General features: G+C 45.0%; 2 protein-coding genes across 8 annotated transcripts in view; one reads left to right on the top strand and one right to left on the bottom strand.

The window, feature by feature from the left end:
* LOC144599502 (mediator of RNA polymerase II transcription subunit 12-like protein) overlaps window positions 1-14,239 on the bottom strand; it is a 395,150-nt gene that overhangs the window by 278,089 nt on the left and 102,822 nt on the right. The window lies entirely within an intron of this gene.
* Window positions 5,062-6,258, top strand: gpr171 (G protein-coupled receptor 171). The gene is given in 1 exon segment (XM_078410133.1): window positions 5,062-6,258. A coding segment is annotated over 1 exon segment (1,197 nt).

Raw genomic sequence — 14,239 nt, 5'->3', positions numbered from 1 at the left:
ACGGGTGGGGGAAGGAGGGGGGTTAATTGGCAGATGGGTCGACAAAGGCCAGAGATGAAAAGACAAAATTGCTGTAAAATAAAAAGTGAAGGGGAGGAGGGAGTCAGAGAATGAGGGAGGGAGAGGGGGGAGACGGAGAATGAGGGAGGGTGATGGGGAGATGGAGAATGAGGGAGGGAGAGGGGGGGGAGAGAGAGAGGGCGGAATTGGCAAAAGCTGGAGGGACAATGGGGAAACAGCGAGAGAGAGAGAGAGAAGGGGAAAAAGGAAGAGAGACTGGCACAGACATAATCATTAAGTCATACTTCAGGAGGGGCAGGAAACGAGAAGAAAGGTTTACCACTTGGAGTGGAGATTATAATGACATTGCAGATAATCACATCCAAAAATCAGATTATCAACCGAAAATATCACTGAAACAAGCAGTGAAGAGCCTCTTACAAAATTACAATTCAGAAGTCTCCAAAGTTTGCTTAAATAAAAGTGGTTTAAAGTTATCGCCAAGCGTCAATTCCAAATCAGTCCGAGGCACAGTTGGTGCAGAGGGAAAATGTGCCAGTAGATATGCAACAGTGTAAAGGTTTTTAAAGTCAGGTTTTATCGACGTCAGTCACCTAATTTTCAAATAGACCACACATCCCACAGCAAACCCGGCTGTAGGCTGCAGGAAAACATGAGCATAGCTGCGTGACTTCTGCACGATTTTATCAAGTGTAGTCTGCGCCAACAGCCAGACGCTTCGCATGCAAACAACAAACCCGGATAACTGAATGTGCTCAGAAACAAAATAGTCTGCTTCGAGAATCAGGTACAAAGTTTATTTCTTGTGTTTCCTTGAAGGCTTTAAAATTATTTCGGACTGTAATCTGCCGATGTGCCAGGAACAGTTATTTTACAAGAAACTTTCTGAATGTTCAGCATAGGGGTAAGAAATCTACCAGAGATCCCAGGTACAAAGTATACAAACACCATTTAGTGTTGTAGATACAAGGAACTGCAGATGCCAGTTTACAAAAGATAACACAAAGAGTCTGAAGAAGAGTTCCGACCCGAAACGTCACCCATCCTTCTTCTCCAGGGATGCTGCATGATCCGCTGAGTTACTCCAGAACTTTGTGTCTATCTCGGTTTGAACCAGTATCTGCAGTATCCCTTCCTACACACAAAGTGCTGGAGTAACTCAGCGGGTCAGGCAGCATCTCTGGAGGAAGTGGACAGGCGATATTTCAGATCGGGACCTTTCTTCAGACTAGGTGTTGTATCTGGCTTCTGATACTTGGTTCCATAGATCGTTCGCTGTTTCAGGCCAACAGTCAAATACACTGTATTTAAGTGTAAACCCACAATGTTATTTTCTTTAACAAGAAAGCCAACGCATGCACTGTAAGCATTTATTTCAAGAGGGCTTGCTTACAAAAACAGGGATGTAATGCTGAGGCTCTATAAGGCGCTGGTCAGACTGCATTTGGAATATTGCGAGCAATTTTGGGCCCCATATCTGAGGAAGGATGTGCTGGCTCTGGAGAGGGTCCAGAGGTTTCCAAGAATGATACCAGGAATGAGTAAGTTAACGTATGGTGAGCATTTGATGGCGCTAGGCCTGTACTCACTGGAGTTTAGAAGAATGAGGGGGAACCTCATTGAAACGTACAGAATAGTGAAAGGCTTGGATAGAGTGTATGTGGATTAGAGGAACAGCACCTCATATTTTGCTTGGGCAAATTACAAGTCAGTGGTATGAATATAGATTTGTCTCATTTTAAGTAACCCTTGCATTCCCTCCCTTCGTTCCCCCCCCCCCCACCCCCCCCCCCCCCCCCCCCCCCCCCACGCCCACCCTCGTCATCCTACAAGCTTCACTGTCGCCCTGCTTGACTTCACTATGCCTACCCACTCGTTATCACCTCTTCAAATGCTCAATGGACCATTGTGGGCTCCACCTTTCCTTGATCATCCTTGCTGGCCTTGATTTTTTCGTTTCATACCTTTCATTCTTTTGTTCTTTGTATCTCCTCAAACCTTAAGTTTCCCTCTCCCCTGACTCTCAGTCTGAGGAAGGGTCTCGACCGGAAGCGTCACCTATTATTTTTCTCCCGAGATGCCTGACCCACTGAGTTTCTCCAGCATTTTGTGTCTATCTTTACTGAATACTGACAGATATGAAATAAGTAACTCAATGGGTCAGGCAACATCTCTGGAGGAAATACAAGGGCCTATCTATGTTCTCCAGAGATGCAGCTTTGGGTTCTGTGCTAAATTCTAGCACTGGCTTTTACTTATGTCTACTGACAGATGCATGCAATTTCTCTTTTTAAAATATTTACTTTTATTATTCTGTGAAAATCAATCTGATCTATCACAAGTGTGGCTCGGTGGCGCAGCAGTAGAGTTGCTGCCTTACACCACCAAATACTCGGTTTCAATCCTGACCACGGGTGCTGTCTGTATGGAGTTTGTATGTTCTCCCTGTGACCGCGTGGGTTTTCTCTAGGTACTCCAGTTTCCTCCCACACTCCAAAGACGTACAGGTTTGTAGATTTATTGGCTTCGGTAAAAATTGTAAATTGTCCCTGGTGTGTAGGATCGTGCTAATGTACGGGGGTCACTGATCGGCGTGGACTTGGTGGACTGAAGGCCCTGTTTCTGCGCTGTATCACCAAAACTAAAAAACTTGCCTGGCCTTGCCCCGCTCCCATCTCTTTTCCAGCTTTCCCTCCCAACCCCTCCACTGCAGTCAATCTGAAGAAGAGCCCCAACCTGAAATGTCACCTATCTGTGTCTTCCAGAGATGCTGCCTGGCCCCCTGAGATACTCCAGCACATTTGTTTTCTTTTGGTAAACCTGTAAAGCGGTCCCTGGCATCTCCATTTCCAAAAGCTTTGATTCGCCATGAAGGTGAAGAGTAGAAAGGATGGCATGGATGTGATGGGCAGAAGGGCCAATTTCAGTGTTTTTAATTATCTTTAAGAACACCAGCGCCTAGCAACGCTAATAGAATCACTTTCTCCATAATAATTAAACCATTAAACAAGCAAAACCATTTTTGGTTGTTTGAATATTTCACTTGAATATTTTTTCTGCTTTCACACATTTGCAACCACAAAACAGCTATCTGAAGCCTGATCTACTCTACTACTGTCAGTCTCCAAAGAGCTGTGACCTCAACATTTATTTCTATTTTACTGACTTCCTTTAAATGGGCTCTCTGAGTAATGTTGGTTTGGGCAAGAAAAAAAAATCCAGATGATGTGCTGATGCCGTGCGCACTCCCTAACTCAGGAGACAAAATCTGTGATCCATATACACAGGGATAGCTTATGCCAGGAACTTTGACTTGGAGCACCAAAGACTTGTCTTGTACAGAAGATCTTCTTGTTACAAGAAGTCGAGGGTGACTTAACATTGCCCTTCTATTCAAACATCAGAAAGGCCATTGCTGCAACTTGTGTTTCTGGTAAACCAAAATGAGACAAATAATTCTGAAGGGCATGAGTAATGGGGGAAGTTCCATGTGTTTATTGCAACTGGAAATGCACGGTGTGGTGCTACTAAAGTTTGGTCGATGACAGGATGGAGTTGTTAAAAATGCTAAAAGATCGTTGGTACCACTGCATGAAATTGCAGGTAATCCAGTTTTTGACCAGACATCTGGGGCGGCACACTGGCACAGCGGGTAGAGCCGCTGCCTCACAGCACCAGAGACCTGGGTTCAATCTTGACCTCGGGTGCTGTCTGTGTGTGAAACATAGAAAATAGGTGCAGGAGTAGGCTATTCGGCCCTTCGAGCCAGCACCGCCATTCAATATGATCAAAGCTGATCATCCAAAATCAGTACCCCTTTCCTGCTTTCTCCCCATATCCTTTAATTCCATTAGCCCTGAGAGCTATATCTAACTCTCACTTGAAAACATCCAGTGAATTGACTTCCACTGCCTTCTGTGGCAGAGAATTCCACAAATTCACAACTCTCTGGATGAAAAAGTTTTTCCTCATCTCAGTCCTAAATGGCCTACCCCTTATTCTGAAACTGTGATCCCTGGTTCTGGACCTCCCCAACATCTGGAACATTTTTCCTGTATCTAGCTTGTCCAATCCCTTAAGAATTTTATATGGTTCTATAAGATCCCCTCCCATCCTTCTAAATTCCAGTGAATATAAGCCAAGTCAACCAATTATTTCGTCATATGTCAGTCCCGCCATTCCAGGAATTAACCTAGTGAACCAATACTGCACTCCCTCAATAGCAAGAATGTCCTTCCTCAAATTAGGAGACCAAAAATGCACACAATACTTCAGGTGTGGTCTCACCAGGCCCTGTACAACTGCAGTAGGGCCTCCTTGCCCCTATACTCAAATCCCCTCACTATGAATGTGTGGAGTTTGCATGTTCTCCCTGTGACCACGTGGGTTTCCTCCAGATGTTCCGGTTTCCTCCCACATTCCAAAGACGTGTGGGTTTGTAGGTTAATTGGTCTCTGTAAATTGCCCCTAGTGTGCAGGGAGTGGATGAGAAAATGGTAATAACTAGAATGATCGGATGATTGATGGTCGACGTGGACTCAGTGTGCCAAAGGGCTTGTTTCCATGCCAAAGCTTTCAATCAATCAATCAATCAATCTACAAGCTGCTTCTATTTAATGTAAATAAATATTAAACAAAATAATGACTTTGCTTTTTTTTAAAAAGCTTTTGCAAAGCTTCACTGTACCTCGGTGAGTGACAAGACTAAATCTAACCCTATAACTGTTACTGTACCCCATTAGAAACAAGAGCAGCAATTCCAGGCCAGTGAGAATTTGCCTGACCCAGGCATTGACTAGTCTGGTGAAAACATGAAATCATTTTGTCAATTTAAATCATGAACACAGGATCTTCCCCCTAAATATTTATTTGCAATTGTCAACATTTATTTCTCAGGATTCATTCTCACCTTTGGCTATAGAAACCTCATAAGGTATCTCAGGTAGGGACATAATCCAGATACCTATATAAATAATGTCTTTCATTTGACTTAAGAAATCTGAAAGTCTGAAGAAGGGTCCCTGGACTTGTTCTCTAGAGATGCTGCCTGACCCACTGAGTTACTCGAACAATGTGTGCCTTTTTTTTCTTGAAAGTAATTTTCAGGTTTTTCTTTCTTCTTGTTTCAGAACCTAAAGGCGGGCTGGACATTTTTGTTTCAAAGGACATACGATGAATACCATCTCGTCAAATGTCTCTTCTACTCGATGCTCGATGAACCAGAGTATGGAATCTTTCACTTATTTCTATTATTTAATCTTCTTGGTTGGCATCATTGGGAGTTGTGTCGCACTGTGGGCTTTCAGTAGACAGAGGAAAGCAAAAAAATGCCTCAATATCTACTTGATCAACCTTCTGACTGCCGATTTTCTGTTGACTTTGGCCCTCCCATTCAAGATAGTTGTTAGCTTGGGCGTTGCTCCCTGGAGCTTGAAGATCTTCCATTGCCAAGTCACAGCATGTCTCATGTACATTAATATGTATGCGTCGATTATATTTCTGGGATTCGTGAGCATAGATCGGTATATTCAACTCTCTGGGAGCTCAGGGTTCCACAGGATACAGGAACCAGGTTTTGCAAAGATGATATCTGCAATCGTATGGTTAGTGGTGCTGTTCCTTATGATACCAAACATGGCGATCCCAATCAAAACCATCGCCCCCAAGCCTCTACTGAAATGCGCGGAGATCAAGGGGACCTTGGGACTACGCTGGCATGTCTTCAGCAATTTTATCTCCATCGCCATATTCATGAACGTCTCAGCTGTCCTCCTGACATCCAACATTCTTTTGATGAAAAAGCTCCACAGAAACAAGGACAGAGAGATGCGCAATCACGTGAGGAGTGCTCTGAGGCACACTCTGATACTGACCGGCATCTACATCGTTTGCTTTGTGCCCTACCACGTCATTCGGATTCCGTACACTCTCAGTCAATACAAACCGAAGGCAGACTGCAGTGCGCAGCAAGCCCTGTACCTGGCCAAGGAGTCCACCTTTCTTCTGGCCGTCCTCAACCTTTGCTTTGATCCCATCCTGTACTTTTACCTCTGCCAATCTTTCCGATCAAAAATCACAGAAACCTTTGTTTCAACTAAAGAGAGCAGGCGAAAGAAAAAAACCGAGGCTGAAAAGGAGGATGCAGAGACTAACTTAACTCCATGCAGCTCAAATAAATGCGCCCGACTGTATATCCCTTCATTTAGTTTTGAGGGTTGCAAAATTGAGAATTCTTAAATTACAAACATACTCCAGAAATGGATTCCATGTTTCACTGTAATTCATGTTCATAAGTTATAGCAGCAGAATTAGGCCACTCAGCCCATCAAGTCTACTCCACCATTCAATCACAGCTGATCTATCTTTCCCACTCAACCCCATTCTCCTGCCTTCTCCCCATAACCCCTGACACCCGTACTAATCAAGAATCTGTCAATCTCCACCTTAAAAAATATCCATTGACATAGCCGTCACAGCCGTCTGTGGCAATTAATTCAGACCTCCCAACATTTGATTTTACAAATTCATAATTTTGATGTCCAAAATTCAGAATTTTACATCAAAATTCATAATATGGAACGTAATACAACTTTTCAGCAAAAGAAAAGTATGCACACCAAATGCGCATATGCTTTGCACTACATTCATGTGTGAAAAACGCCTATTATTTCCAACAGTCCGTCGTTATTGGACAACATGTACAATGTCAGGCCTATCATGAGTATATTCTGCTATTTATAGAAAGGTTATTGAACAGAGATACTTTTTGCAACACAAAGAAAAAATTGTTTTGTTTTGTTTTTTCTATTTTGCTTTTTCCTTACACATCCCAATTCTCTTGGTATTGAATAAAAGAACAATGGTCATAAAATGTATGACTAAGTTATGAAGAAAGAGTTGATATATGCAACTCGACTAAGCATACGGAAGTACTTGTTGAAGTAAATTTGCACATTAATTGATAATCAGCCCAAAAAGGTGGTAATTGGCTTTTCTGCTGTGTTTTATATTTTAACCCCGTCTTAATTAATTAATTTAGTTATATAATCTTGCACTTAAATTTAATATTTACTCATTGCAGTTCCACCACTGATTTTCTGGAACTCTTGGTTCCAGAGCTTTGCTGGTTTATCCAGCCGGCCAAGGAAGTCGGCTATGGGGATAGATGTGCTGGCTCCAGCTGGGCTGGAGTTCCAGAGCCCCAGCCGCAGGTTGCAAATTCAACCCACCGATCGGCCGTGGAAGTCCCGATGAGGTTGAGATTGGCTGCCTTGCCCAGCCTAGGTGCCACATTTTCGAGGAGTCTTCAAAGGTGGGGGGATTTCTCACGGAACCCCGAGCGGCCGAATTGACAAATTACAATTACTGACTGTTTTGTGGAAAAATGAGAGGCAAAATCGGAATGGCGGAAATGAAATTAGAAAGCGGAAACTTTCCGCCAAATTAGGAATGGTGGGAGGGGTGTTAATTCCAGATTCACCACCCTTTGACTAAAGAAATTCCTCCTCATCTGCTTTCTAAAGGTATATCCTTTTATTCCGAGTTTGTGGCCTCTGGTCCTCGACTCTCCAACTAGTGGAAACATCCTCTATCCAATTCACTCTATCCAGGCCTTTCATTCATGTAAATACAAAGTCAGCTGGGTTTCTATTTCTCTGCATTCAATGCTTATTGGAATTATTTTATATATTTGATATTATTTAATTAAACTGGTGTTTAATCTTGGTTGGACAAATGATTGTAAACAATGCCAAGTGTCATTATGTACAGAAATTCCTTTACTCTCACTGACATTCTAAAGAGCATCAGATACCGCTGTGGTATCTCACGTCTATATGTTCTCGACGATGGCCATTCAGCCCATTAGGTTCATGCCGGCTCCAAGCAGAGCGATTCCATCAGGCCAATTCTCCCTTGTTACATTCCCCTCACCCTGCAACGTACAATATTCTCGCTCTTACACCCATCAACCTGCACACCTTTGGTACATGGGCTAACTTTTACAAACTGGCCCACCACCTCGTCTTGAGACGAGCAAGGAAACTGGAGCAATCGGAGGAAAACCCACGTGTCTCAATGGTTCAATTCAATAGTTCAATGATGCTTTATTGTCATGTGTGCACTGCACAGTGAAATTCTTTATCCATTGATTACACACGATGCGCCATAATTTGGCACCATTTACTAAAAGTCCAAAGTCCGGTCCATGCACTCGATGTACTGTAGCGGCTCCCAATCCAGCTCAGCCCCAGGCTGCTGCAGGGCCTCGTCCGTCACCCTCAACCGGCTTGGCCCGTGAACCGATGTCCCTCTCCTTGTCCGACTGCCTGTGTCCTGGAGGGGTGCTTCCATCAGGCGACCTTGAAGGTGCTGGAGGCAATACCCTAGCGGCCCACTACTCGCGGCCCACTCCTCGTGCCCGTCGTCACCAGCGGCTCCCTCCTCCTCGGCTCTCCGTTCTTCGGGTCCGAGCTCAGCGGCTTCCGAGCTTTCCCTCCTATAAGCCACGGCCCACCTGGTCTTCCTTCGTCCAGCTCCTTGTATTTAACCTTCACACAGGGAGTATCCAAGGCAAGAATCGAAACCGGTTCCGTGGAGCAGTAAGGAGGCGGCACTAAATGTTGTACCACTGCACTACTCGATTTGTAAATCAGCAGCATATTCGACATCAAACCTACTGGGAGGCAGCAGCTCTACTTACTGTCACTTTGATCGTCTGATAATCAGAATTGCAAAAGGGTGTGAAATAATTATATTTTAATTAAATCATTAATTTTAAAGCATTCAATTAAGAAAATATTTTGCTGCAGTGAAGCAAACTGCTTTGATAAATTTATTAGATTGATGAAGGGCAGTGACCCAAGGGGGCTGCATTAGTTTAGTTTAGAGATACAGTTTAGTATAGAGATTATTTATCGCCCACTGAGTCTGCGCTGACCAACGATCACCAGTACACTAGTTCTATCCTGCATACATAAGTTAGGGGACATATAACGAGAACTGGGTGTCCTAGTGCATCAGTCACTGAAAGAAAGCATGCAGGTACAGCATGCAGTGAAGAAAGCCAATGGAATGTTGGCCTTCATAACAAGAGGAGTTGAATATAGGAGCAAAGAGGACTTTCTGCAGTTGTACAGGACCCTAGTGAGACCGCACCTGGAGTACTGTGTGCAGTTTTGGTCTCCAAATTTGAGGAAGGATATTCTTGCTATTGAGGGCGTAGGTTTACTAGGTTAATTCCCAGAATGGCGGGACTGTCAAATGTTGAAAAACTGGAGCGACTAGGCTTGTATACACTGGAATTTAGAAGGATGAGAGGGGATCTTATCGAAACATATAAGATTATTAAGGGGTTGGACACGTTAGAGGCAGGAAACATGTTCCCAATGTTGGGGGAGTCCAGAACCAGGGGCCAGTTTAAGAATAAGGGGTAGGCCATTTAGAACGGAGATGGAAAAAAGTTTTTCAGTCAGAGAGTTGTGAATCTGTGGAATTATCTGCCACAGAAGGCAGTGGAGGCCAATTCTCTGAATGCATTCAAGAGAGAGCTAGATAGAGCTCTTAAGGATAGCGGAGTCAGAGGGTATGGGGAGAAGGCAGGAACAGGGTACTGATTGAGAATGATCAGCCATTGAATGGTGGTGCTGGCTCGAAGGGCCTAATGGCCTACTCCTGCACCTATTGTCTATTGTCTATATTAAGGGGACTTTACTACGCCAGTTAACAAACAAACCTGCACGTCTTTGGAATGTGGGAGGAAGCCTGTGCACCCGGAGAAAATCCACAGGGAGAATGTAGAAACTCCGTACAGACAGCACACGTAGTCAGAATCAAACCCAAGTCCCTGGCGCTGTAAGACAACAGCTCTACCACTGCGCCACAGTGCCGCCACAAATAAAATAACAATTTTCTCAACAATGGACTGTGGTGCTGCACAAGGGTCCACTTTGATGGCTATTTAATGGGACCAAAATCCAAAAGCCTTGACCAACGATCTAATAAATTCTATACAGACCGCACCCGCAGTCAAGATCGAAACCATGTCTTGGACGGTGTGAGACAGCAACTCTGCCACTATGCCGCCCACATCGTGCAGTTTGTAGGTTAGAAAATATCTAAATGCAAATATAGAAAAACTGATTTAGTTTAGTGATGAAGCCTTTGGCTTGCCTGGATCAGCCACTGCTCATACGAACTACAGTGCGGACTGGACTTTGAAAAAGACGCCAAAACCTGGCGCCTCTTGCATGCAGGCTCAGTAGACTATTTTTGTACATTTTGCTAATCGAGGATATGCTTAGGTATGGGAATACTGCACTGGACTGCATGTAAGAAAATAATTTCACTGGGCATTGGCACATGTGACATAAAAGCACAAATGAATCGAGTCCAAGTCAAGTCAAGTCAAGTCAAATTTATTTGTCACATACACATACACGATGTGCAGTGAAATGAAAGTGGCAATGCCTGCGGGTTGTGCACAAAAAGAATTACAGTTACAGCATATAAATAAAGTTAATAAGTTACTATTAGTGTCGACAAAAATTTAGTCTCTGGGGTTATAAAAGTTGACAGTCCTGATGGCCTGTGGGAAGAAGCTCCGTCTCATCCTCTCTGTTTTCACAGCGTGACAGCGGAGGCGTTTGCCTGATCGTAGCATCTGGAACAGTCCGTTACTGGGGTGGCAGGGGTCCCTCATGATCTTACTTGCTCTGGATCTGCACCTCCTGATGTATAGGTCCTGCAGGGGGATGAGTGTAGTTCCCATGGTGCGTTCTGCCGAACGCAGTACTCTCTGCAGGGCCATCCTGTCCTGGGCAGAGCTGTTCCCAAACCAGACTGTAATGTTGCCGGACAGGATGCTCTCTACAGCCCCAGAGTAGAAGCAATGAAGGATCTTCAGAGACACTCTGAATTTCCTCAGTTGTCTAAGGTGGTAAAGGCGCTGCTTAGCCTTACCCACCAGTGCGGCAATGTGCGTTGCCCACGTCAGATCCTCTGCGATGCGGACTCCCAAGTATTTAAAACTGCTCACCCTATCCACAATCGACCCATTTATCTCCAGTGGCGTGTACGTCCTTGGATGTTTAGCCCTTCTGAAGTCCACAATCAGCTCCTTTGTTTTAGTGACATTCAAGAGGAGGCTATTGTCCTGACACCAGAGTGCCAGATCAGCCACCTCCTCCCGGTAGGCCTTCTCATCGTTGTTGGAGATCCGGCCCACCACCACAGTGTCATCAGCAAACTTGATGATGGAGTTTGAGCTGAACCTGGCCCCACAGTCATGTGTTTACAGGGAGTACAGGAGGGGGCTAAGGACGCAGCCCTGGGGGGATCCTATGTTCAGGGTGAGGGAGCTAGATGTGTGTTCCCCCATCCTGACCACTTGGGGCCTGGCAGTGAGAAAGTCCAGGACCCAGGCACACAGAGGGGTGCTAAGCCCCAGTTCCAGCAGCTTCTCAACCAGCCTGCTGGGGACTATTGTGTTGAATGCTGAACTAAAATCAATGAACAGCATCCTCACATAGCCCCCCTGGCTGTCCAGATGAGAGAGAGCGGTGTGTAGAACCTGGGAGACCACATCATCCGTGGAGCTGTTCGGACGGTATGCAAACTGTAGTGGGTCCATGTTGCGAGGAAGGAGGGAACAGATGTGCTTCTTGACTAGCCTCTCAAAGCATTTCATGACAACCGAGGTGAGGGCCACCGGTCGGTAGTCATTTAAACACGCTGGAGAGGCATTCTTTGGTACCGGTACAATGATGGATCTTTTGAAGCATGCAGGGACCACGGACCTTGCCAAGGAGAGGTTGAATATTGTGGTGAGCACTGGAGCAAGCTGAGTAGCACAAGACTTTAGTACTCGCCCAGATATACCATCTGGGCCTCCAGCTTTCCTCGTGTTCACACGCGTCAGAGCCCACCTCACCTCATGCTCGGACACCGAGAATGTGTGCACATCCCCGGCGGTGGATCCCCCTCCAGCCTCGCTAGCCAGCACCCCTTCGGTGCTGTTTTTAGACGGCGAGCTGGTGGTGTTACCCGTCTCAAACCGTGCATAAAAAGAGTTCAGGTCATCAGCTAAGGAGGAGCCGGCACTTCCGGTTGAGGGGGTGCTGGACCTGTAGCTAGTTATAGTCCGTAGCCCCTGCCAAAGGCGCCTGGTGTCCACACCAACCCTCGATCATCCGTTCACACTCGCTCTGTTATCCCAGTTTCTCATCCACTCCCTACACACTCAGGACAATTTACAGAGGGCAAATTAACCTACAAACCCGCACGTGTTTGGGGTGTGGGAGGAAACTAAAGCACCCCGAGGAAACCCACAGGGAGAACATGCACACTCCACGCAGACAGCACCCTAGGTCAGGATTGAACCTGGGTACTCTGAGATAGCAGCTCTATCAATTACACTACTGTGCTTACCAAAAATAATAACCTTTGAAGCAGACATTAGGTAATTTTGCAACTACAGCTTTTAAGTTGCATAGAAACATAGAAAATAGGTGCAGGAGGAAACCATTTGGCCCTTCGAGCCAGCACCGCCATTCATTGTGATCATGACTGATCATCCACAATCAGTAACCCATGCCTGCCTTCTCCCCAAATCCCTTGATTCTGCTAGCCCCGAGAGGTCTATCTAACTCTCTTTTAAATTCATCCAGTGAATTGGCCTCTACTGCCTTCTGAGGCAGCGAAATCCACAAATTCACAACTCTCTGGGTGAAAAAGTTTTTACTCATCTCAGTTTTAAATGGCCTCCCCTTTATTCTTAGACTGTGGCCCCTGATTCTGGACTCCCCCAACATTGGGAACATTTTTCCTGCATTTAGCTTGTCCAGTCCTTTTATAATTTTATACATTTCCATAAGATCCCCTCTCATCCTTCTAAATTCCAGTGATTGGAATTTAGATCCTCTGTTCTCTGGTACATCTGGGAGATTGTTTGTGTCTTCCTTAGTGAAGACAGAACCAAAGTACCTGTTCAACTCTTCTGCCATTTCCTTGTTCCCGATAATAATTTCACCTGTTTCTGCCTTCAAGGGATCCACATTTGTCTTTACTAATCTTTTTCTCTTAACATACTGTATCTAAAGAAGCTTTTACTATCCTTCTTTATATTCTTGGCCAGCTTACCCTCGTACTTCATCTTTTCATCCCGTATTGCCCCTTTGGTCACCTTCTGTTGTCCTTTGAAAGTATCCCAATCCTCTGGCTTCCCGCTACTCTTTGCTATGTTATACACCTTTTCTTTTAGTTTTATTCCATCCCTAACTTCACTTGTCAGCCACGGTTGCCTTTTACTCCCCTTAGAATCTTTCTTTCTCCTTGGAATGAAATGATCCTGCATCTTCTGGATCGAGAAATTCCTGCCATTGCTGTTCCACCGTCAATCCTGCTAGGATCCTTTTCCAGTCGACCTTGGACAGCTCCTCTCTCAAGCCTTCATCGTCCCTTTTGTTCAACTGCAAAACTGACACTTCTGATTTAATCTTCTCCCTCTCAAATTGCAGATTAAAACTAATCATATCATGGTCACTACCTCCTGGCGGTTCCTTTACCTTGAGTTCCCTTATTAAATCTGGTTCATTAGACAACACTAAATACAGAATTGCCTTCTCTCTGGTAGGCTCCAGTACGAGCTGCTCTAAGAATCCATCTCGGAGGCACTCTACAAACTCCCTTTCTTGGGGTCCAGAACCAACCTGATTTTCCCAGTCTACCTGGATATTGAAATCTACCATAAACACAGTGGCATTACCTTTGTTTCATGCCAATTTTAACTCCTGCTGCAACTTGCACCCTATATCCAAGCTACTGTTTGGGGGCCAGTAGATAACTCCCATTAGTGTCTTCTTACCTTTGCAATTCCTCAATTCTATCCACAGCAACTCTACATCATCAGTCCCTATGTCACCCCTCGCAAGGGACTGAATTTCACCCCTCACCAACAGTGCTACCTCACCTCCTCTGCCCACCTGCCTGTCCTTTCTATAGAATGTATAACCCTGAATATTCAGTTCCCAGGCCCGATCCTCCTACAGCCACGTCTCTGTAATCCCCACAATGTCATATCTACCAATCTCTAACTGAGCCTCAAGCTCATCCACTTTATCTCTTATACTTCGCGCATTCATATATAATACTTTTATTCCATTTCTCACCTCCACATCAATTCCTATTTCACTTGGCCATACTCTCTGATCTCTTTGTGAGC

This window comes from Rhinoraja longicauda, chromosome 13 (genome assembly GCF_053455715.1).
Source record: "Rhinoraja longicauda isolate Sanriku21f chromosome 13, sRhiLon1.1, whole genome shotgun sequence".
NCBI classification, from domain to species: Eukaryota; Metazoa; Chordata; class Chondrichthyes; order Rajiformes; family Arhynchobatidae; genus Rhinoraja; species Rhinoraja longicauda.
The sequence above is the reverse complement of the archived record's forward strand: the minus strand, read 5'-3'. Positions and strand labels throughout refer to the sequence as shown.